Source organism: Eleginops maclovinus, chromosome 8 (genome assembly GCF_036324505.1).
Source record: "Eleginops maclovinus isolate JMC-PN-2008 ecotype Puerto Natales chromosome 8, JC_Emac_rtc_rv5, whole genome shotgun sequence".
Lineage (NCBI taxonomy): Eukaryota > Metazoa > Chordata > Actinopteri > Perciformes > Eleginopidae > Eleginops > Eleginops maclovinus.
Window position 1 is genome coordinate 16831585 of NC_086356.1, and position 25027 is coordinate 16856611.

Genomic DNA, 25027 nt, shown 5'->3' on the forward strand with positions numbered 1-25027 from the left:
TTAGCAATAATTGCTCTTAATAGGTATCAGTTCAAGCACCGTTACACTTAAGCAAATGTATTTGTTGAATGCAGCTAGCAACTAAACCGATTGAACATACTGGACTCCTTTTAACTTTTAAAGTACTTTTCATTAAAAAAAATGAAGGAAAAATGCATCAAATTAAATATTTTACAAATGACCATAAACAGTGTCCATTACTACATGTATATTGGTTGTTTTATATTTTAATTTATGTGGATGCTCATGGCGATGCATCATCTACAAAAGACGTCACAACAGACGATGCTGTCACCTCGTCGTCACTCAGAGAGCAGATGACGGCTCTGTCTGAGTATTATCCTCAGAGCCTTGAGGATGAAGACAGCAAGGAGGATGACGTCATGGTTCAGATCAGAGCCAAGAAGTCAGAGATACAAGAGAAACAAAACAACACTGTTACTAACTGTTTACAAAAGAAATAAACACTTCATTACATTTTAAAAAAGAGGACACCATTTTCATCTCGTGTTGTGATGAACTATTGAAAATTAAATTAAATTAAAAATGATCTTTCATCTCTTGCCTGGTGAAAAAAAGACATTCAAAAGGTCTTGAAGTCATCTGAGCGCTGCAGGAGATAAAAAATATCCTCAGCATGTTTTTGGACACTGGTCCAATGACATAAAATGAAATCAAAATAGGAAAAAATAAAGTCAAATAAATCATACAGATAAAAACAAACATCAATAAACAGGACATACTGTATAATGCCGTTCTCTTGGCTGGAGGAGAAACTCGAACGTTCCCGCTTCAGAGGCCGCGTCCTCGCACAACTGAATTACTCTTCACCGTCTGAACACTGCAGCATGAATTATAATAAGTTGTTTAGCATTTCATTGACCATGATATCTGTAAATATGGTCACAACCAGCAACGTTACAAATTCCTTCTACGTTAACCGACATGGCAATAAATCCATTTCTGAGTCTGATGAAGCCATTTCACTCAATCAAAAAAAGGTTAAAGGTTGGAAACATTTAGGAAGGCAAAAAAAAGGCAAAGCTGTTGGATCCTTGTCCTACAGTTAAATATTATTTTAAAAAATAAAAAATCCCCATCTGTTCTAATTTTTTATTTTCATGTCTTGCTGAGGGAAGAGCACTATAAAGCAGGGGTGTCAAAAGTTTTTTCACCAAGGGCCACATACAGAAAAATATACGGAGAGCTGGGCCACAGAGGTGAATATTGCCTCATAAGTGAAGTTATAAGTTAGCAGAACAAATCAAATGTAGGTGAATAATGCACAATACTTTCAAATGGCTTAAGGAAACAACAGCCTACATCCCATCTCTCTCTAGGGTGTCATTTATTTTGTTGGAAGCCCATTCCTTAAAGCGTAGATTGCTGATAAGAGTAAATATGAAGATTGGGCTTTTTTTGTTTTTTATCAACTAAGATTTGAAGGAAAAGGTTTTAAATTCTAACTGACTGGATTTATTTGATAATTGGGCTCATTAATATATTTGAGAAGTATAATATAAAACAAGAAAAAGTTAATTTGTGGGTCAGATTCCCTTTTAGAATTTGCTGAGGGACGATTCAAAATGGCCCACGGGTTGGATTTGGGCTCCGGGCTGTAGTTTGGACACCACTGCTATAAAGGGTCTTATTGGTGAGCCAACTTCAAACAGTAATCCCAACACATCACTGTGCAGTAAAAAAATATAGTTATATTTTGAGTCCAAGTACTGTATATTTAGAAACAACAACAAAACACAATCTTTTAGGACACATATTTTTTTATTCCAAACAGTTTAACCAAGCTTGGTGGCCAATTCCTTGGCCTTTGCCTTCTCCAGCTTGGCAATGCGGGCTGTGGATTTGGGGCCCATGATACCACCTCCCCAGTGACGACGGATCTGGAAAACAAGTTAGAAATGATATTAAACGGTGCAAATTGATTTATATACACTTTAATGCAATTCTACTCATGGAGAGACTTTTTAAAAAGTGAACTTAATTTAATTCTTACCTCCTCATATCTGTCATTGTAGTTGGTCTTGATGGCTTCCACAAGCTTGGCAAGTGCACCTTTATCCTCACTGGGAGAGAACAAAGCTAGTTAATACGGAGTTGACACTAGAGATACTTATTTGATGATCATGTTGACTTTAAAACATATTTATTTTATAAACATTTAACAATTTAAAATCTGTCTCATCAAATTTGCAGTTAAGACTACTTTGGAAACAAATTGGTCAAGAGGACCGCAATCAAAAACTATATTTTGGAGTAAAAACTCGGAACTACTCATCCATTAAATACCAAGGGACAAGACCATGTTGAAACGATTAAGTTACTGTAATGCTGATCTTATATTGTCAACACAACATGTGCAGACTTACGGGTTGGTCTGTGTGAAGGCGACTGAAGTGCAGGTCTTTCTGTGCACCAGTCTGCCCAGTCTAGCTTTGCCCTTCACAATACAGTAGGGGACACCCATCTTACGGCACAGAGCGGGCAGGAAGACGACGAGCTGGAGAAGCAGGGAACAAAAGGAACGTTTTAGGAACAAATGAACATCTCTAGGTTATGCTCAAGAAGTCAACTAAATCTGATGTCCATGACAAATGTCAACATGCATTCTTGCAGTTAGTGGTCTCTGCTCAGGGTTAAAAAGCTCGAAGGTTTGATCCACACAGAGGATTCAGGTGAAGAAATTCATACATCATTGCTAGTGACCACTTTCTAGACTCAACTGTTACAGAATAATGAGACGCTTACCTCAATTGGATCCACATCGTGGGCAATGATGACGAGCTGGGCCTTCTTGCTCTCCACCAGAGAGGTGACAGTGTTCACCCCTGTAGAGAAATAGGAGCATTTGATTAACTTTCCAACCAGAAGACTCCCTAAACAACCCAGTTATTCTTGTTTATTTTGGCCAATGCTCAGGGTTAAAAAGCTCAAAAGCATCAGGTAATCAGGTGAAGAAATTCTTGTCATCATTGCATCAAGGCCACATTTTAGTAGACTTAATAGGAAAGTCCAAACAAACAAATAAAGCACTGTGTACTCCGCGTTACTCACCAGCACGGAGGACAGGGGGCCTCTTGGTCGGGGTGTCTCCCTTTCCAGCAGCCTTCTGCTCAGCACGGGCCAGCAGCCTCTGCTTCTTCTCCTGCTTTGTCTCTGGCCTGTACTTGTGGGCCAGCTTGAACAGCTGTGTGGCTGAGGGGGAACATTAGGGAACATTTAAAAACAGCAGCTACAGCCATAGCTGGTTCAGCATCACAAGTGGATATAACGTAAAGTTACTGCATCAGGGATCTTGGTGGAAATGTCAGCACAGCTGTTCAGATAGCAAATATTATTAACAGCATCTGCAAAGCTACAAGGGGTACTGTTGAGGATCAAGAAGCCATCTATTAGCAATACAGCTTCAACTCACCGGTCTGACGGTCCAGAGCCTGGGTGAACTGGTTGATTGCAGGGGGAACCTTCAGACGCTTGTAGAGGATGGAGCGCTGCCTCTGCAGGCGGATGTAACGAGGCCATTTCACAAAGCGGGTCAAGTCACGCTTGGGCTGGATATCCTGACCTGTGGGGGAAAGGACAATAATGGTCAGTACCTGATATTAAAGTAGGACTTTACTCTCTCAAGCTCAAGTGCATCAGCGATCTTGGTGATGAAAGTTGTCTTCAATGTTCTTAAGATAGCAAATATTCTTTACATCATCTGCACAGTGGTGACCTAGTTCTTACAAAACTCAACCTATGGTTACTCACCGATGCCAAAGTTTTTTGGCCTCTTCTCGAAGAGGGGGTTGACTACTTTTTTGGCCTCATGTTTCCTGGCCACGGAAGGGGCTGGTGCCACCTTCTTCCCCTTAGCCTTCTTTCCCTTAGGCTGTCAAAAGAAAACAAGTGTTAGGATGCATTATAGAGAAAAAGACAAACTACTTAACACAAGTTTAAAGCATCAACATTTACATCTACAACACATTTTATCCCACTATGACAGCCTTTAGAGACTATGTATGACTATGCTTTTTATAGAGTAAAAATGTCAGCTCTGATAAACATGGATACTTGCACTTAACCAATTATGCATGGGTTTTAGCATCAACTGCTAAGTATGCAGGTTATCCTATTTACAACTATTTTTCTCCAAGTATAGATAGTTTAAACTGAACATAAAGAGCAGTTGGTTCTCACCAAAGTTGAGGCTAAATGTAGGAGTTTGTCTCCAAACAGTGCATTACATGGAGCTAGTCATATCTCCATGTTGACCAGTCTACACAGTAAGCATGCCATACAAAGTTACAGACGATGCTATTAGCTTAGCCGCCACCACTGACGAGCTATACGTTAAATAACCAAGATATTCTCAAAACATCAAGACAATCTAACACTGCATGAGTAGCAAGCCACCAAAGTTACTAAAATGTGGAGTAGATTTGAGCTATGACTGCTGACTAACATATTACCATCCAAGCAAATCGAAGCACTTCTCAGGCCCTTAAGCCATCTTAACACTACCGGGTAAATCACAAGGATACAAGTTACCAGTCCGAGTGCACTTCCATTAGTCACAAAATAAATTAGAGTAAACAAGGTGAGTACAACGAGTTCAAATGTCTGCTCAAAATAATAGCAAAACGGCTTCTGAAAAGAAGCATGTTAACCAGCGTTAGCTTCTGTCACGGTGGTATTCATACCGGCTACACTAGCTTCAACGTAACTAAGTTTTACCCCAAAACAACAAAACATCGACGTACAATTCTTACAATATATTAAGGAACATACTTCATTTCAGCCATTGTAACATTATAGGATGTTGAAATAAGTATACACTGAAGGATGCAAACAGATAGAACAGCAACAGAAAAAACGGCTATGCACCCACCATGTCGGTTCAGATAGAAAGGAAGACCTAGGGATTCTGGGTAGCCTAAATACCGCGAGGTTTGCGCCGTGATTACGTGGCCCTGTTTACGCACCGATCTGGAGTCAGATTTTACAGAGGCTAAACTGCTTCTGCTTTGCTATATAAAAGATAAAAGACTGACTCAGGATCAGTGTTAAAATTAAGAGTGTTAATGCGTTTTCACCGTCATATTGTTTTAATGTAATATTTTATTTATAATCGAAAAATGTCATACATGCGACATATGACTGAAATTAATTTAAAATAAAAATAATAAATAATAAAAATAATGGCAATGGGCAACATTAATACAAAGAAACTGAAAACAATTATTCAGTTATAAGAATACAATCAAATAAGTGGACACATCTATTGTCTTGATATCCTTTTTATATTTGGACGGGACGAAAAATTCCATATATTGCCTGGTTTTATTTTTTTATGTATTAAATAACGGTTTGTTGTGCTCATCAAAAGTGGGCTCAGGGGTGGGGTCGTTTAACCGACGTACAATATTGCGTCACTTCCGTAAACAGGTATATTTAACGTTAATCAATAAAAACGTTGCATCTGGCAAAAAAATTATAAAGTAACGACTTTTCGTATATTTAATTATTGTTTGTATTAAATTAAATTGAACAAATATGCCTTCATTGTGAAGACACTGGGTGGGCTGGATTTGTCACACTGACGTCGCTCCGTGTCGCTCCTCCTCCTCCAGACCTGCGTCGTTCCGCTCCGTGCTGTGCGGAGGATTGGAGGAGGGGGCGAGTTGTTTGGGGTTGGTGGGCCGGGGGTATCGCGTCCGTCTCTCTCGGCTCGGCTTCTCCAATATCTTACTAGCATACTGTGGCCTGCCCTGCATCAGTATGGATTGTTAATGGGAAAAATGGATGATCATCGTGTCAGCTGCTTCTGTTGGTAAATACGAGTCATTCATAACATTTGCTGCTGTCATCGCTGCAGTGAGGAGATGATTTCGGAGCTCTCGTTTGGTAATCATGAGGCCTTTCAGATATTAGATTATGTGGGGTTTTATTGTGAAAAGATGGGATTAAAACCAATATGTTTCTAACTGTTCCTCCAGTTAGCAGACAGAGACAAGGTGCATGTGATTGATGCACAGATCCTGTTATTGAGTTTAGATTATTGTATATACAGCTAGCTTTAGCTACAACAGCTTGCCATCTGTATCACTACAGTTGTGTTATTACTGCCCTTTCAAATTAGCAAGACGTACTCCTGAAGAGTAGCTATGGCTGAACCAGAAATGTGTCCACACCTGGACTCCATAGGAGAGGTGACAAAGGAGGACCTCCTCGAGAAATCCAAGGTGGGTTTTCATTAATTTACTGGGAAATAAAAGATGCCATATTCAGGTCATTAGCTGTTTGTAATGGCCTTCAAATCCCATGAGGTTTATGTAGCAGCCTTATTTCACTCTGACAATTACAACATGAGCTGGAATGTATGCTCTGTTATGTACATATTATTAGTATAGTCTGAGATAAGTATAGTTTGGATTGGTATATGCATTGCATCAGAGTACTTTTACTTTTATACATGCACACTTTTATGTGAGTACTTTAAACACTGAACGTTTACCTTGACAGTGTACTATCAAAGTGTTAAGTATGTTTAAAGTATCTGAATACTTCCTCTACTACTACTGTTAATAAGGTATCTATAAAAGCATCCTTGATGTGTCAAAGTGAACCAACATGTTTTGTAATATTTGAATCAGTTCCTTTCTATTCTAATAAATCTACAGGGAACATGCCAGTCCTGTGGAGCAGGGGGCCCGAACCTGTGGGCCTGTCTGCAGGTAAACCTTCATATCATGTTTTGAAATGTTGCTACTTTAAGTGCTAGTTCTGCTGCATTTCAGGTAGGAAGGCTAGGTTAATAGTTTTTGCTTTTGGTCAACACGGTAGATGCAAGTAGTAACCAAGATAAAGAAAAAAAAATCAAGTGAGGACAACCAACAGAAACAAAACAACAGGGGAACAAAGACAAAGACCAAAGACATGCATTTAATTTATATTAGAATGCAAATGCATATTTAATGGTAGTAAAACATAACAGTGGAAAACAAAAAGTAATAGTTTTCATCTTAATATTGCTAAAATAACTGATCAATCATGCAGCGATCTCTGAGAAGAAGAAGGGGTCTGACATTTTGCAAACATTTTGTCAGGGATACATTTATTATGTAAGGCAGGGCAGGTTTATTTATAAAGCACATTTCAGTGACAAGGATTTCATAGTGCTCTACATAAAACATCAAAAGCATCAAGACAGTGCAGAACTGTGAAACTCAAGGATAAGGGTAAAACCATTCAAACAAAACCAACAGATATAATATACAAGAGTTTGTGTAGATGTATAAAACAAACAATGATAAAATAAAAAGTAAAGAGAGATTTCTTCAGCCTTGATTTAAAACAGCTGCAGCAGACCTGATGTTTTGAGAAACAATTCCCTCATGCACAGAGTATGCAAAAGGAGTTTTTGGAGATTTCAATAAGCAATACCAAGTGTAGGGCGAGAGACTGTTAAGATGCCTCTAGGGAAGAGGCCAGGTTGACGCTTAAAAATGAATGATTATGTGGGGCATAAATGTAATGTAATGTGCAAATAAGATAAATAAATATGTATTTGTTGGGGAACTGCCAATTCATAGAGGTAAGACAGGAAGATGATGTAATGTCATGCAAGATAAAATAAGAAGTTTTCTCTGTAGAGCGACTGCGCGTATGTTGGTTGTGGAGAGTCGTTCTCGGATCACAGCACCCTGCATGCTCAGGTAAAAGCCCTCACATTAAATATACCAGTGTACATCTTCCTTGAAAAATGTTCCTTGAATGATTTTCAGTGTGTTTCCTTTAGGCTGAGAAGCACAACCTGACGGTGAACCTGACCACATTCAGGATCTGGTGCTACGTGTGTGAGCGGGAAGTGTTTCTGGAGCACAGGCCGGCGCTGCTGCCTGTCCCCGCTGCTCCTCACACCTGTAAAGCCTCAGAGCAGGTAACACCTTGCACATCAACTTCCTTTGATTTAAACGGATAAACAGAAGTGCAAATTATGCCAAACCTGTTTCATACTCACCTTCATATTAATAGTATATTTTAAACTTTCCTAAAAGGAAGCGCCTCCTCAGCAACTCAGTCACCCACTGAAAGGAGTACCGATTGCTGTGGCAGACGAAGAGGGTTCAGAGTCAGAGGAAGATGAGCTTAAACCCAGAGGTACAACATTTTTGCTGTGAACACTTTTCTCCATGTATAAAACATTATAAACATTAATTTCCCAAATAAAAAATGAATAATCCACAATGGTGCACTGGGGGGGATAATATACCAAATAGAAAAACTCAAAATCTCGACTACTACAGTGGTAAATGTATTTAACAAATGTACAATAACTGAATTAAGTCACTGTCTCTTTAAGATATAAATCAAACATTTACAATAATGTCTTCTGGTTTTTTTTCTTTTCTAATCCCCCCCATCTCTATAATTGTTTTTAATTACTTACAATGGCCCTAATGCACTGTCAAATTACTCTGACTAATTTTTCTGCTCTGAATAAATATTTGTATTGTTATTATTAAAGTCATTGCTGTTGCTATTAGGTCACATGGGCTATCTTCACTACAATCTTTAGATACAATTGCTTTGAGTCCTTAGAATAGGTATAAGAGCTGTTTATTCTAATCCAGATTGCATTTATAAATAACTCAGAAAATATATTTAACTAAAATGCTTGGTTTGTGAACTTTTGTATTTTTGGTAATTAAATAACTGTATGGCTCTTGTTTCTCCTGTTTGCAGGCCTGACAGGAATGAAAAATATCGGTAACTCCTGCTACATGAATGCCGCTCTTCAAGCTCTTTCCAACTGGTGAGGTCACTTCCTGTCATTACGTTTAGTCCATTACTGGGGAAGTGTCTCCTCTTGACTTAAACACTTGTATTGATGTCATATTTTCCTCCCTTTCCTCCCCAGTCCTCCTCTCACTCAGTTCTTCCTGGACTGCAGTGGCTTGGTCCGGACCGATAAGAAACCCGCTCTCTGTAAGAGCTACCAGAAACTAATCTCCGAACTCTGGCATAAAAAACGGTAATAAACACATGAGAAGAGACACAAAGATACATGGAGTGCAGCTATATGACACGATTATGTCTAATGAGTCCTTTATATTTAACTGACTGTCATGGCGGTACCCCTTGCAGGCCCAGCTATGTCGTGCCTACCAGTCTGTCTCATGGCATCAAACTAGTAAACCCCATGTTTCGTGGTTACGCTCAGCAGGTAGGGGCAAGCACCCAGCAGGTAATTACACCTGGCATCACTCTACATCCTGACACGGTCTTGTCCTTTTTTTAAAAAAACTCTCAACCCCTGTGTATGTTCCTCACACTTTCGCTAAAATGACTTCTATCTGCTATTAACCACCACATTTGTTAATAATAATCAAAGGCTTAACTAGAGTTGTTTAATTCTACATCAGTTCTTGGGGAAATATCTTTCTTACAATCCCCAAAACCAGACAAAGTCATAGATGTTTTGTTATGTGTCTCTGTAGAAAACAGTGGAGAGAAACTATAGCAGAGGTTAGATACTATTTACCTGGTAATCATTGCATTAGTGACTTTTTAATTGCTTAAACTACAATGTTTTTCTATCTTAATCCAGCCAACCTTCTTAACCTATTGTTTTTAATCAATAGTCTTTAAACATCTTTGACATTTTGTCACTTTCTTGCAGATAAGCAGTTAACTTAACTCAGCACAGCAGAGGGAAGCTAGCTAGCCACAACATGTCATTTATTTCATTCTGTTTTTGTACATAAAATAATTAGTGAGCTTGACATGTGCTAGTTATATGGATATTGTTACCTTTCAACAGTTTAGCTGTTTCCCCCTGCTTTCAATCTTTATGCTAAGCTAAGCTAAACAAACTCATGCTAAACTAAGCTAACCAAACCCATGGCCTCAGCTTCATATTTTGTGCACAAAATTAGTGGCATTGCTCTTGTAATCTAACTATGGAAATAAAACAAAAAAGTTTATTCCCGCTGTCACATACAATATCCTTTACCTTAAGAGAGACTACTTGGTCCAGTCGACATCAGTACTAAAACAGGCTAAACTGATACCTCAACATACATTCAAACTGCATACTTAAACATTTAAAACACCTGTGACTTTGTCTGGCTCTATTGAAATGAAAAGCAGAACATCATGTTTGATGAACACCTAAAATCAAGCCTTTGAGATTGTCTAATTCTTGTATGAAACTAGTTTTAAAATGTTTTCAATTTGGTTCAGGCTTAGTGCACGTCTGATTGGAAGTATCTGGTTTTGTTGTATTGTAGTTACCTTGTAAAAGTGTTTTCAATAATAGTGTTTGTTGTGTCTGATTAGGTTCTCCTTGTATCACTTCTTACCAATATACAAAATGCTTTTGTGCTGTAAATAAGAAATACACCATTACTCACAATGCTGTCCATGAATGAACTTCTCTGCAAAGCTCCTGACTGTGTGTTTATGCATCAGCTGTAATGCATCCTGCCTCTGAGTGAATGCATTGTGTTTACCTGCTGCAGGACACTCAGGAGTTCCTGCGCTGCCTGATGGACCAGCTGCACGAGGAGCTGAAGGAGCCTCTGACAGAATGCAGCATGAGCGGGGAGGGCAGTGATGGTGAGGAGATAAGAGACGGAGAGCGCTCCCCATCTGAGGATGAATTCCTATCATGTGACTCTGGCTCCAGCAGTGACCGGGGGGAGGGGGGGGGAGGCATGGGCGACGGAGAGCTGCTCCTGCAGGATGAATGCGACGGGGTGAGGGCGCCGGCAGGAGGAGGGGTGGTGGGCGCCGTTACCGGAGGGGTGATCTCGGAGAAGGAGAGGCTGAAGGAGAGGAGGGTGTCGGGCTCTCCTCTCCGAGGAGGCTCGCAGGAGATGGACGAAGACGCCGATGTGGATACGGCCGCTGAGGAGGAGGGGGCTCCTGAGCGGGTAGACGAAGAGGAGTTAACGCCGACCACAAACACTGAGGCCGAGAACCAAGAGAACAACCAGTTATCTGATACTGGGCAAGGGCAGAGCAGCCAGAGCAGCAACACCTCAGGTTATTAAAGGGGTAGTTCGGAGTGTTTGAAGTGGGGCTGTATGAGGCACTTATTCATAGCTGGTGTATTACTACAGTAGGTGATGGTCGGCACACCCCGAGATTGACCAAACCGACAGGAGCACCGGCACGGAAGGAAAGCAATTATCTGCTGTGGATGGGGGCAGGATAAAAAGCCACATAAAAGAATCAGTATCAGTCTAGGTTTACGCTTTATTTACAAGCTTTATTCTGCATTTAGACGCATCTTTTTTGATAAGGAACCGAAGCTTATCTATGTTTTCTTTAAATCGACCAGACTCTCTTGACAAAATCAGGGATTTTATCCCACATACTGGGGGAGTTGCAGGTCTACCACTGCATTGATTAGTTTGTTTGTGTTTAATCCAAATTAACAACTTAAGAACACCAGAAAGTAATCGATTGATGGAGTAATAGACCAGCAACCTTTTAGTTCAAGACAAAACATAACGGCTATAGTTCCAAACAGGAAGGGCTAACACACAAATAGCATGGGAAATATTCAAAATACAGTTTTCATTCAAACCGTTTTTTATTTTGAAGGTTTGCCCCCCCCCTCCCGCTAGTACTCCTATCTGCTTATCCAAACTAAAGTGGCACCGACCAACATTTACCTGTCTATGGATCAGTACCTCATGTCACCCTACTTCAAACAATGCAAACTATCCCTTTAAGGTGGATTTTTCTGTTGTTTTTTTTTTTATATCTAGCATCTGCATCATTTCTCTCTAAACTGTCAACTCTATGCCTTCAACATGCTGTTTTCTAGAGCCAGACAATGAAGTGACAATGACCCAGACGCAGTCCACTCCCTGCAGTCCTGTGAGGACGCTTCAGGAGCTGCATCCCAAACTGTCCTCCAGCCCGCCTCGCTCCAGCCCCCTGCGCTCTGCAGGACCTGCATACGCCTTCAAAAAAGGTAATGAAATGCCCCAGATTTATAAAGATACGATTTCCTGCTCATATAACACACTGTCTAAAGACTCCCGGGGAGTTACAGTGGGGCAAAAAAGTATTTAGTCAGCCACCAATTGTGCAAGTTCTCCCATTTAAAAAGATGAGAGAGGCCTGTAATTTTTATCATAGGTACACTTCAACTATGAGAGACAGAATGAGAAAATAAAATCCAGGAAATCACATTGTAGGATTTTTAATGAATTAATTGGTAAATTCCTCGGTAAAATAAGTATTTGGTCACCTACAAACAAGCAAGATTTCTGGCTCTCACAGACCTGTAACTTCTTCTTTAAGAGGCTCCTCTGTCCTCCACTCGTTACCTGTATTAATGGCACCTTTTTGAACTCGTTATCAGTATAAAAGACACCTGTCCACAACCTCAAACAGTCATACTCCAAACTCCACTATGGCCAAGACCAAAGAGCTGTCAAAGGAGACCAGAGACAAAATTGTAGACCTGCACCAGGCTGGGAAAACTGAATCTGCTATAGGTAAGCAGCTTGGTGTGAAGAAATCAACTGTGGGAGCAATTATTAGAAAATGGAAGACATACAAGACCACTGCTAATCTCCCTCCATCTGGGGCTCCACGCAAGATCTCACCCCGTGGGGTCAAAATGATCACAAGAACGGTGAGCAAAAATCCCAGAACCACACGGGGGGACCTAGTGAATGACCTGCAGAGAGCTGGGACCAAAGTAACAGAGGCTACCATCAGTAACACACTACGCCGCCAGGGACTTAAATCCTGCAGTTCCAGACGTGTCCCCCTGCTTAAGCCAGTACATGCCTGTCCCGTCTGAAGTTTGCTAGAGGGCATTTGGATGATCCAGAAGAGGATTGGGAGAATGTCATATGGTCAGATGAAACCAAAATAGAACTTTTTGGTAAAAACTCAACTCGTCGTGTTTGGAGGAGAAAGAATGCAGAGTTGCATCCAAAGAACACCATACCTACTGTGAAGCATGGGGGTGGAAACATCATGCTTTGGGGCTGTTTTTCTGCAAAGGGACCAGGACGACTGATTCGTGTAAAGGAAAGAATGAATGGGGCCATGTATCGTGAGATTTTGAGTGAAAACCTCCTTCCATCCGCAAGGGCACTGAAGATGAAGCGTGGCTGGGTCTTTCAGCATGACCATGATCCCAAACACACCGCCAGGGCAACGAAGGAGTGGCTTCGTAAGAAGCATTTCAAGGTCCTGGAGTGGCCTAGCCAGTCTCCAGATCTCAACCCCATAGAAAATCTTTGCTGGGAGTTGAAAGTCCGTGTTGCCCAGCGACAGCCCCAAAACATCACTGCTTTAGAGGAGATCTGCATGGAGGAATGGGCCAAAATACCAGCAACAGTGTGTGAAAACCTTGTGAAGACTTACAGAAAACGTTTGACCTCTGTCATTGCCAACAAAGGGTATATAAAAAAGTATTGAGATGAACTTTTGTTATTGACCAAATACTTATTTTCCACAATAATTTGAAAATAAATTCTTTAAAAATCAGACAATGTGATTTCCTGGATTTTTTTTTCTCATTTTGTCTCTCATAGTTGAGGTATACCTATGATAAAAATGACAGGCCTCTCTCATCTTTTTAAATGGGAGAACTTGCACAATTGGTGGCTGACTAAATACTTTTTTGCCCCACTGTACATTTATTCAAACCGCTGCATTGTATATTTGCAATTGCACAACAGAGTCAATTGAGTTGTTTCGGACAGTGGGATCTATGTGAGGGTTTTTAGTGAAAAAGGAAGTCAAAGCCCCACCTGCCTTATTGATTTGGATGTGAATTTGATTCTCCAGTAAGAGTTCCTTATGTTTTACATATACACCAGGCCTCTTTTATACTTATGCATTTACATTTTCTGTGTGAAATAGCCTGGTCTGGAAAAATACAATTATTTTTTCAATCATCCCTTCCTTTCAGAATCACACACAGTATATCAGTAAGTTTAATTCCATGTCATAAAGTGTGCCTGCTAAAATATACTGAGACCTCTACTTGCTTGGTTTGCCTTTATCCACACACAGTATGGCAGGTAGCAGTGATTAGGTGTTGTTTACATCAACAGTATAACATTGTATCTCCTTGCTTACATGAATCACTCAGCTCAGCTGCTGCTCAGTGCCAGGAAGAAGAAACAGTCTCACTTCCGCAGTGTGATCTCTGACATCTTCGATGGCTCCATCCTCAGTCTGGTCCAGTGTCTGACCTGCGACAGGGTGAGCTGCACTTCACATGTTTAAACAGCAGGGGGGGCTACATGCTCAGAAACCATCATTTAATTGCTTTATAACTAAAATTACACATTTATGTTTGCATGTGAGATTTATGAGAGTTAGTGCATTATTTTATGATGCAAATGAATACAAAAGAAAAATGCATAAAATATAAAACCTTTATTTGCTGAGATTATTTGGTCTGTTTTTATTTGCACATATAGGTTTTATTATGTTTTGAAAACAAGGACCTTATATGATTTATATTAACAATAAGTAAGTAAGTAGCTTATCCACCATAGATTGATTTTTTTGACAATAATTTGTAGTCCACGTATAAAACCTGGCTGCACAATTAATCACATATTTTTTTTAATCAGAATATGGACTAGTGCATATTCAATGCAGTAAATTCAATATTTTTTAAAGAGGAACATCTGTAGAAATATTCTGAATTTAATCCCAGCCTAGAAATACTATTATACAGACTTATTACAAAAATCCTTGTTGCTACAGATACTCTTAAAATAACAACTGAAAAAACCCCAGCATGATTGTTTTGATTTACTAAAAATGTTCTAAAAAAATGCTCTAATACCGCAACTGCAATATCCGTCAATATAATCACGCAGCCCTAGTATCAACATATCCTTTAACGCTCTTATGTTGTATGTGTGGCAGGTTTCTACGACAGTGGAAACGTTCCAGGACTTGTCCCTCCCTATTCCGGGTAAAGAGGACTTGGCAAAGCTTCATTCGTCAATACATCAGAACCTCCCGGTAAAAACTGGAGTGTGTCCCGACACTTATGGCTCACAGGGCTGGATCACCTTCATCATGGACTCCATACGACGGTCAGTGGAGCGCATCAAAACAAATGAGTTGAAAAGAAGCTGTCTGATTGCACACTGATAGGCTGGGATCTTTGAAATCCTCTCTAAGCAGGTTTCTGGTTCAAGGTCTACATCTATGTGGTAATCCAGATTATTTTATCATTATGCAATTAACTTTGAGAGTTCCTTACAGTGAGGCAAGTGGAATCATGAGTAATAGATAGTGATGCGTACTTGATTATGACTCCATGTCTTCTCTGAAAATAAAGTGCAGATGATGCCTTTCAGGGCATGCTGGTATCTTTGCTATATGTGTTTCTGTCTGACTTGTGTTGTTAGGAGGCTGAGCATGAAGGGACTTCGCTTTTCACAGGAAGAAGAGTCACCCCGGTTAATTTCCTTCAATGAGAAATCCCCCTTGCTTGAATATTTAGTGAATGCCCCTATTGTTGGGTTAATGTTTCCAGTTGTTTGATATGATGAGGGTCCTATTAGTGTTCTGGCCTGAAAGAATTCAGGGACAGACTAACAACCATTGGTCTTATGTTTCACACTTTAAAGCAATGTCTCTTTCCAGATATCATGACCCAAATACTCAAGATACAGACATTGTTGCGTTCAGCTTCATGTAGAAATGATTTTCCCTTTAGCCGTCTACACCCACTAACCGTGTCATCGCGCAGAAGGAAGTGTGCATTTATGCATCGATCGTCCATGAGTAGATTTGATAATAGATACATTTCCTACATGAACCGCTCACAACAAGTCTGTGGATTATTTTGAGAACCTTAGTCATGATTTCTGGAAGGAGACACAGATCTGTTTAGTTTTTGGGATGTATTTTTCTGTGCTTTGAGAAACACAAGACAAGTGCCATCTTGTTTGATTTGTTCATAGAACAACATATTTGTGGCTCTTTGGGAATCCCAGCAAAGCAAGTTAAATGGCACTAGAGGTATAATAAAAAACATGTATTTCAGATTTTTGGGTAAATTCTTTAACAATGACCATCATGCACGTCCATGCATCCTCCTCCCTCCACCCTGTTTTTCAGAGAGCGTGGTTGCTGAGCATGTGCAATTTGAAGAAAAGAGTACACTATGTGTGCATATGTTACCATCTAAGGAGTAAGCTTTTCAAGATACTGAGATGTATGAAGGCTAAAAGCCGCCCTTCAAACCTGCCACCAAAGACCTTTTCAGGAGTTCCAGAAAGCAGCTTTCAGGGTCATTTACTCATAACAGGTTTCTGACCAACACAAAGGTCATTTTTCTCTGCAGGATCATTGTGAGGGGACAGAGTCAAGGGGTCTCTGTCACCATAATGATCAGGTCTCTTTATGTTATTACAGGTTCGTAGTCTCATGCATCCCTACTTGGTTTTGGGGGCCCATGGTGACCCTGGAGGACTGCCTCGCTGCCTTCTTTGCTGCAGACGAACTCAAAGGTAAATGATACAACCCTCTTCTGTTCTACTTTAATACTTGTAGATAAGAAAGCATGCCAGAATTTACAGTTACTGTCTTTCTTTCACAGGGGACAACATGTACAGCTGTGAGAGATGTAAAAAGTAATGATCCTATTATGATCCTATTTAATGCTTAAACAACATATACTAAGGGTGTTGTCCATTTAAAATTATTTACAATGTTTTTTTTGTTTTCTACAGGTTGAGAAATGGTGTCAAATATTGCAAAGTACTTAGGCTTCCAGAGGTACACTTTTCTTTTATCTGATCTCCTTCTTTCTGCAGATAATAGGTTGAGTTTTGCTTGTGTTTGGCTTAATAATGTGTGTTTTCTTTGGGTAGATTCTGTGCATTCACCTAAAACGCTTCCGGCACGAGGTCATGTACTCGTTTAAGATCAGCAGCCACGTGTCGTTCCCGCTGGAGGGCCTGGACATGCGGCCTTTCCTTGCCAAAGAGAGTCCATCCCAGGTCACCACCTATGACCTCCTGTCAGTAATCTGTCATCACGGCACTGCAGGAAGTACGAGATAACTTCATTTCCTCCCTACAGAGCATATCGAAAGTTACACCTATGTAGAGACAGAATCAGCAGAGGTGGTTTTTTTTCATGTTGCACACTTTTCAGAAAAGTGTGCAACATGCATGTGTAGGTTTAAATGAAACATGCACATCAATAAAACGTAGCTCCATACTTTCGGCTAGTTCTAATAAATCATACATCTGTAAATATTCATGTACGTTCTTCAACTTGCATAGAATATAACATTTCAATAATTCCAATTGAATTGCAATTAACTATAGAAACACACTAACTGACAACTTATTAGTTGCAAGCTACAGGTTGTTACACTATTGGGATTAGCACAAATTAGCGAACAGGTGACACACTGTTTGACATGACAAAAATGCTATATAAATATCATATTAGAATTACCACTAGTTTGTTACACTAACAGGTCCATTGGTTATCTTTGTCACTGCTTTTTCTAACCTGAAAAATACAGAAAAAACAAGCAAATTACTGCAATGTAGCTTAAAACTGTCGGCTAGGTCTACTGCATGATGCATCTGGTGCCTCTGCATCTCCCCTTTAGTACACCTAGCTGTGGGCTTTACTTAGAATGGTAACTTGGCCTACTGAATATTAAAGTTGCATTTGCACATGAACATATTTCAGAACAAGTTTAATCTAACTATATACAAAAGTGTTTGTAAAAAGTAATAACGTTTCTATGTCCATTAATATGCCCAACGGAAGGTGGGTCCCGCATTCACACTCTCTTTGTCCTACATTTGTTGTTGCAGGTGGACACTACATAGCCTACTGTCAGAATGTGATTAATGGTCAGTGGTATGAGTTTGATGACCAGTATGTGACAGAAGTCCATGAGACGGTGGTGCAAAATGCAGAGGCCTACGTGTTGTTCTATAGGTAAGCATTCAAAGACCCCATAATTTCAAGCATCTATACTGAGACTATTTATTCTAGATGTTGTTACTGACTGTTATTCCTGCAGGAAAAGCAGCGAGGAGTCTGTGAGAGAGCGACAGAAGGTAGTGGCTCTGGCCAACATGAAGGAGCCCAGCCTGCTGCAGTTCTACATCTCCAGAGAGTGGCTGAACAAGTTTAACACCTTCACAGAACCGGGCCCCATCAGCAATCACACATTCCTCTGTCAGCATGGAGGTGGGTGGCAAAAGATGTCATAGTGACATCACTATGTCCCTGGCATTTTATTGTCTAGGTTTCAGACAGACGGTGAAAAGAGGTGCTGCAGCACAGGCAGTATGAGGAAAATAAAAAGCTGTTTGAACAACACAGTATAGAAACAGTAGAGTCACAAATACTAATATAAACCTTCAAATGAACAGAATAGAGCCCCTTTAATTTTTTTGACCAATTAAAATGAACCAAAGTTTCTTAAAGAGCTGTACAATAGAACTTGTCACTTTGAGGCTCCATTTGTATTGTTAACAGACATATTCTAAATCACTTTGATTCTTTTAGTTGTTCAATTTAAGGTTTTACATTACGTTTTAGGACAAATCAATATATTCAACTCAGTGTCCTAAAAACCGGCTGCCGTCTTCTCCGCAGTTTTTATTATCAATATTATTCAGCTGTTCATGATTCAGGAGGTTTCTGGCCTCAAAACATTTCAGCAATAAAACAAATCATTCTTGTTCTTGTTGAACTGGAGGTTTATCCAGATTTTAACGGTAGTTGGCTAGCTATATGTATAAATTGAAAAAACATGGCTTTTGGGTTACAGGCTTTCATTGTTTACTAGGGCTACAGGGTGTAGTGTATGAGGAGAAAAACTCTGCCAGCAAAGTTTATAGATGTTCTGCTTTAACTTAAATTTGTTTCATCTCTGTACAGGAATCCCTCCTAATAAATACCAATACGTGGATGACTTGGTTGTGATTGTTCCTCAGAATGTGTGGGAGTACCTTTACAACAGGTACATATCCATCATTCTACCATTTGATATTTAACTGTGATATATTTTTAATCACAGCTGAAGACATATGTATCAAATGTTGCTGCAAACTAAAATGTCATAATCAAATACAAGTAACTGAAGTCATCATAATTGAAGGTCTTAGCTGAAATTTGATTAATTTATTTGCATTTGTTCACATTATTTTGTATACATCTTTTACGTGTTTTTCTTTTTTAATGTTGGTGTTTCTGTCCTCAGTTTTGGAGGGGGCCCTGCAGTGAACCACCTGTATATGTGCGCCATCTGCCAGGTAGAGATTGAAGCTCTGGCTAAACGCAGAAAAACTGAAATAGACACCTTCATCAAGGTAACAGCCTGTATTCTGCACGAGTTTACCTATCATAAATGTATCTTCATGTTTCGGGTTGAGCGAGCAGTTTTTCCTCTCCTGTCTGCAGCTGAACAAAGAGTTTCAGGCTGAAGAGGCTCCGACGGTGATCCTGTGCATCAGCATGCACTGGTTCAGAGAGTGGGAGTGCTTTGTGAAGGGCAAGGACAACGGTACAACCCTGTAGGAACACAAACACAATCATAAATTAAAGTTCTTATCAGATTTACAAAATATATTCAAGTTCATAGGCTTTATTTTCATACGCACAGTGACTACAGTGTAGTGAAAAACTCTAGTGCCAGGCAAGTTAACGTTAAAGTTAACAATGCAACATAAATACAAGACATAAGACAATAAAACAAACAGAAAACAAGAAAAATAGGGCAATAAGAATAAAATAATGCAGGAGAAGTTAACTATATACAAGTAGAATGGAATAAGATAAGCTAAAAATAGAATGTTAAATGAAACGCTGTACAGAGAAACAAAATACTACATCTATCTATTTGCATTGTTTGTTTTCTCAGAGCCACCTGGTCCCATCGACAATAGTAAAATTGGCGTTATGAAAGGAGGGCACATACAACTCAAGCAAGGTAAATCTCAGCCCTGGTTGTGAGGGTGGAAATGAGAAAAACTAATAAGTCAATAAACTATTTTATGTTCCTCTCCTTATTTAGGCGCAGACTACGGTCAGATCTCAGAGGAGACATGGCAGTACTTGTTGGGAATTTATGGTGGGGGCCCAGAGATTGCAGTGAGGCAGAACGTGGCCCCAGCCGACCCCGACAGCCTCCACGGGGAGAGGAAGATCGAGGCAGAAACCAGAGCACTTTGAGATAAAAACAGGTTGGAATGTTTACTTGTTGGGAAACGCTGTTAAATCACCATAATCCCTCACATACCCCATGCATATACACAGACTTTCATACAATAAATATACTTTGGGGGGATGTGTAACACTTTACTGGAAGCCGGTCTTAGATCAGGCCCCTTTTTTTCCACCCACATGAGCTCATAATTTCCTTTTGGTCAGTAGAGAGTAAGATTGCACATGTGGCCAAACATCTGTAATTCCAATCTACCCTGCTGGCTGCTTTAAGAGTACATTTTTCTTGTCTTTGCTCCCTTTTTCCCACAGGTCTTCTGTTTCTCTTTCCACTCCTGTTCTCGCAGGAAGCTGAGGAATTTGCACCGTGGTGGAGAAACCTCGTGGCGAGCACTTTGTAAATGTAGCAACGCTTACTCTGAGGCCGTGTTGCAAAGAGGGTGAAATGGTACTTTAAATTGTCACATAGTTTATTTATTGAATAACTCCGATCCTCAATGTTAAGATGTGTAAAAAAAGATGTCGTGTCACATCTCTGGGGGTGTTTATGGTAGCTATGGTGTGTCAGTGACTAGCTGTCAGATACTGCTGAGGAGAACCGAGGACATTTTTCTTCACTGCAAGCAAAAACGTCAAAAAGAGACGTTAATGGCTTTCTGTTTGCCTGTTTACTAGTTACATAGCAACAAGTTCAGTGAGAGATGTCACATAAATCATACTCTTGCACCTCCAACCTTAAATACACGGTATAACTGAGCCCTCAGGAATGGATGTCTTTTGTTTGGTTAAGCCAGGGGAAATGATCAGATCTTCAAGAAAACACCGCAAAACATCCATGTGTCCAAAAAAAGAAATACAAACTTTTCAGGGTGTAATTGGAAAAGCTTCAAAATGCATGAATTTGCTATTCCTTTATCCACATATCTTCTGTGGTGAAATTGATGGAAATATATTGTCACTCTTGTGCGGCAGTTAGCTAATTTTGAAGAAGTGAAACATGGAAAAAGGGCATGAAGAGGACGAGTACACATTGGATGCAGAGGTGGTACAACTTCCAAAGAGGAAACAAGAAAACCTCATAATTATTCACAAATTTGACAGCAAGAATGACCTCATCTCAGTTCTTTAGAAGACATTACTCTAATGAAAAATAATGCAATACTTGTTTCAACAGAGACCTAGTCAATGACGTAATCATTTAACAATACCGAAATAATCTGCACAAAATGCACAAATCCAGAAGTTATTTATGATTATTATTTGATTGATCAAGTTTATTTTCTTATTTCCACAAACAAACTTCCTTGTGCATGTTTTGTCATCAGAAAGATAAGCTATACTCACACTATGGTATAAATATCTGTGGATCTGCAAGTTGCATTCTTCTTGAAGATACATTTTAAAATGATATGTAAAAACACACGTCTTCACTATAGCTTGTTTACTCAAAATCTTAATGCGTATGAACACCTCCACCCACACAGGAAGCGATGAATCAACACATTCCTCTAACCGCAACACTTTTTAAATCGAGAAATACGTATTAAGATCTTTCGCCATTTTTGTATATCCTTAGCTCACACTCATAAACCAGAGTGTGCTGTGCAATTTAAAAACAACATTTAAGACGCTACAAAGACCTCCAAATACCAACCTCTGACTTCCATTTATAGAAGCTACCATGCAGAGTTGCTAAGAGTTGTTATTCCGTTTAAATCTGAAAATCACCCTAAATATTGTTGTGCACATTTCTTCTTATACAGCATACATTGAGATTAAAGTGCCAGAGTAAAATCTAGGAGAAATGGCAGGAAGCCAGTCGAAACTTTTGGGAAAAAGTAAATAAAAAATCACGTCCTCCTATATCTCATTGTAGATAAATCACATGCTTGCCTTTTTTTTACTGTACAGACCTGCAGTGTGCCGACACATTAAAGCCTGCTGTTGTGGTAGAGTGAGCGATGGGAAACAAGAAAGTCGAGTGTTTCTCTCTTATTTTTATAATAAAAAAACAATCTAGAAAACCCATTTAATTATCTTTCAGTTAAATTAAATTATGTTTAAATAGCACAATTATTTTAAACTGTTTATAAGTTGACTCAAACAAGGCGAGCAGACGGTAACCAAAAATACCCAACAGACATTTCTCACTGTAAATATTCTGACTTGTCACAGCAGGAAAAGCGGGCGTTACGAATACCATTAACAATTTCTATAAAATAAATGAAAGTATGACGGATATATGAGCTAACGGTGCGAGTACACTTTTATTTTTTTATTTTATCTGACAGTTTCAGTTTTTTCAGTCTTTTGCAAAGTTACATTTTAAAAAACTGTTTTTTTGCCACTTGGAGACATCGAAAACAGGTTGGGAACACAAGACAGGCATAACTATTCAAATTGATATTGTGAAGATGCTAGCAAACCGTGGCTAATGACACATTTAGCCATCCCAGACCAACATTTTCAATCAGTTGGAGTCATGTTTCTGATAAAAAGGAGACCAATATTTACTCTTTTGGCTTTGACTTACACTTTAGGGAAATACCTGCCTTTTTATTTACCAAATCCTTCAGTATATTTATCAGGTAGTCGCTAACTATGCCTGTTTAGTTAGGAGCAGGTAGTGTACAGAGGATTTTTGCAGCTTTAACCCTGAAAGATGGCGGTATAAGAGTGAATTAAAACAGTGAAATAGCGGTACAGAAAGCTAAACAATGAGCTTAAACTATAAAGCTGTGTAAAACAGAGTGAAGCTGCAAAATTGGGGGACAATTGTCTTTAGCATCATCCCCACAACCCCTTTCTTATTAATACATTGTTAATAAAAAGACAAATATACAGTTGGAATATCATTTTACTTAATCGAATAAAATGTCAAATCTGCAGCTGTGGCTCAGGAGTAATCATACCCTACTGAATATCCTGTGATCAAAACCATTTAATACTTAATGGAAAAAAGCCATTATGATTATATTAATTCTACTTCAAATGTTCCCTTAGCTCTTTTTCTTTAACTTTATTCCAGACCATGGTCTAAAATAATCTCCATGTTTTCATTTTTTTGTTGATGTGTCCAAAGAGCAATTCACCAATTTTATGAAGTAATTTGTCTTAAGAAAAATTGTTTTGTAGTATTTTCTTTTTACACGTGTCCAGTCTGTATCCAGCAGAGATTATATTGATGCTATAGAGATTTGTTAGTGTGTGCTATGTTTAGATTTTGGGGGATTAAGTGCAATGAAAAAAATGACAAATCTTTGTGCAATGTGTGTTAGGAAGTGTAGCGTGGTAATTACTTAATTACCCCCGCCTGGGAGTTTGTTTGCTTGTGTTACAGCACGTAGCTATGCGTGTGAGATTTCTATTTCATAGGGAAATCAAAGTATTGCTGTGGTTGGAGAAAGTTCATCAGGAATATTATGATAGCCTGGAGACAGCGAAACAGATTTTGCTGACTCATGTTTCCCCCACTTTTTACAGTGTGGCTGTGGCATGATCATGGTGATAACACGGGACTTAAGTGGTGGACCTTAATTCAATGAGATGTCTTAATGTCTGTATAACTGATGTAATTACTCCTGACTGGTTAAATGATTAAAGTTGACTGGTCTTTGATTTGATCTGCATTTTCTTTTTTCTGTGATATAAATTATATTGGATTAGACACACTTTTCAAATCCAAAATTGGGAACTTTGTAGCCATTTTCATTCATACACAGGATAGGAATAGTAAAAAACACCAACACAAACAAATAAGAAAATAAACCCCTGGATGCATTATAACATTGAGCTTAGTCGGAGAAATTGTAATAGTCATTTTAGAAAATGTGATCATGCACTGTCTGGCTGCAAGTCAATTAAGAAGAGGGATGACAGTCATATGTGAGTATCAAATATGAAGCTGAAGCTACGTGCCAGTTACCAAGCTCCCCTACGGATGTTCTGCTCTTGGTTTTGCTCATTTGTTTGTCAGCAGCATTTGGGAAAAACAACTGTTAGTCAAATTTGGAAGGATGCAGCATGGGCCCATAAAACAACCCATCATATTCTGAACAAGATCTGAATCCCAGAGAGGAAAAATCTAAACTCTCCGAGAGTCCTTCTGGTTTACGAATCAAATAAGTTTTGATAATCTACACAAAAACAAAAATGTATTGACAGAGAGCTACGCTAACCGTTTGTCCCTGAATCCAGTCTTTATGCTAAGCTAACTGACTCCAGCTCCATATTTAGCAATCAGACGCAAGAGTGGTATCAAAATCATCATTTACTCATTATGGTGAATAAGCACATTTCCAAAAATGTCTAAGCTATTCGTTGTATAAGATGTATGCATTTACTTTTACTAGGAGAGCCTGACTTCCTCTAATGCTATGCCCAATGCTAATAAATGCAAAAGATACTTTATATATGAAGTATACATATCTATATGTGCCCTTGTGATTCGGATCCAATCAAAACATTTAGCAGACTCATCATTGGCCAATGCTACATCCTTTCACAAAAATCAGGCTGCTAGCTTTTCCGTAATCCTGCTGGCAATTTTGTTGGTTTACCGAAAAATGGCATACATGGAAACCCTTTGTGTGCTGCATTGATTTCAACCGATCAGAAAATATTGTTAAATCTGTTTTTCTGAATCCCATAACTTAACGGGGCTCTTGGTGCAATGCTACCTTACTTAAACAGATACGTAAATGAAGTATCCAGAATCAGATAAATATCTTAGTGTAATGTGTATCAACTTCCCTTGACGCACTGACCTCCCACAATCAGTTCATTACTTCTCTAGAGTTAATTAAAAAAA

General features: G+C 39.2%; 2 protein-coding genes, 3 non-coding genes and 1 pseudogene across 8 annotated transcripts; 1 reads left to right on the forward strand and 5 right to left on the reverse strand.

Annotated features, from left to right (window-relative positions):
- Window positions 1-1763: 1763 nt before the first annotated feature.
- On the reverse strand, window positions 1764-5777 carry LOC134868758 (large ribosomal subunit protein eL8-like). Its single transcript, XM_063890061.1, is given in 9 exon segments — window positions 1764-1883; window positions 1886-1901; window positions 2015-2084; window positions 2388-2518; window positions 2767-2846; window positions 3073-3213; window positions 3434-3583; window positions 3772-3896; window positions 5605-5777. Coding segments are annotated over 9 exon segments (987 nt in total). The 3' UTR covers window positions 1764-1782.
- LOC134868989 (small nucleolar RNA SNORD36) lies at window positions 2644-2719 on the reverse strand. Its single transcript, XR_010166355.1, has one exon. It is a non-coding gene; the product is annotated as a small nucleolar RNA SNORD36 (small nucleolar RNA).
- On the reverse strand, window positions 2929-2996 carry LOC134869012 (small nucleolar RNA SNORD36). The gene has a single exon (XR_010166373.1). It is a non-coding gene; the product is annotated as a small nucleolar RNA SNORD36 (small nucleolar RNA).
- Window positions 3301-3370, reverse strand: LOC134869002 (small nucleolar RNA SNORD24; annotated as a pseudogene).
- Window positions 3653-3726, reverse strand: LOC134868996 (small nucleolar RNA SNORD24). The gene has a single exon (XR_010166361.1). It is a non-coding gene; the product is annotated as a small nucleolar RNA SNORD24 (small nucleolar RNA).
- Window positions 5662-23835, forward strand: usp20 (ubiquitin specific peptidase 20). Of its 4 annotated transcripts, XR_010166294.1 has the most exons (26): window positions 5662-5833; window positions 6143-6245; window positions 6684-6737; window positions 7656-7718; window positions 7802-7942; window positions 8061-8163; window positions 8749-8818; window positions 8924-9037; window positions 9151-9250; window positions 10527-11052; window positions 11843-11992; window positions 14138-14250; window positions 14929-15101; window positions 16432-16526; window positions 16616-16649; window positions 16749-16794; window positions 16890-17070; window positions 17856-17982; window positions 18068-18237; window positions 18934-19015; window positions 19256-19364; window positions 19456-19558; window positions 19916-19984; window positions 20069-20237; window positions 20530-20665; window positions 23701-23835. XR_010166294.1 is itself a non-coding variant. In XM_063889772.1 (25 exons), the coding sequence occupies exons 2-24, from the start codon at window positions 6168-6170 to the stop codon at window positions 20224-20226; spliced, it is 2859 nt and encodes a 952-aa protein (XP_063745842.1). In that variant the 5' UTR covers window positions 5662-5833; window positions 6143-6167; the 3' UTR covers window positions 20227-20237; window positions 20530-23835. The 4 variants fall into 4 exon arrangements, 3 of the variants coding, with proteins under 3 accessions (XP_063745842.1, XP_063745843.1, XP_063745844.1); XM_063889772.1 differs by having other exon boundaries at window positions 20530-23835; XM_063889773.1 differs by having other exon boundaries at window positions 9151-9229; window positions 20530-23835.
- Window positions 23836-25027: the final 1192 nt, after the last annotated feature.

Excerpts from the sequence above, each read along its gene's own strand:
- usp20 (XM_063889772.1), top strand. The coding sequence starts at position 6,168 with ATGGCTGAACCAGAAATGTGTCCACACCTGGACTCCATAGGAGAGGTG. Across the intron at positions 6,738-7,655 it reads ACCTGTGGGCCTGTCTGCAG|AGCGACTGCGCGTATGTTGG; the intron begins GTAAACCTTCAT and ends TTTTCTCTGTAG. Across the intron at positions 7,719-7,801 it reads ACAGCACCCTGCATGCTCAG|GCTGAGAAGCACAACCTGAC; the intron begins GTAAAAGCCCTC and ends TGTTTCCTTTAG.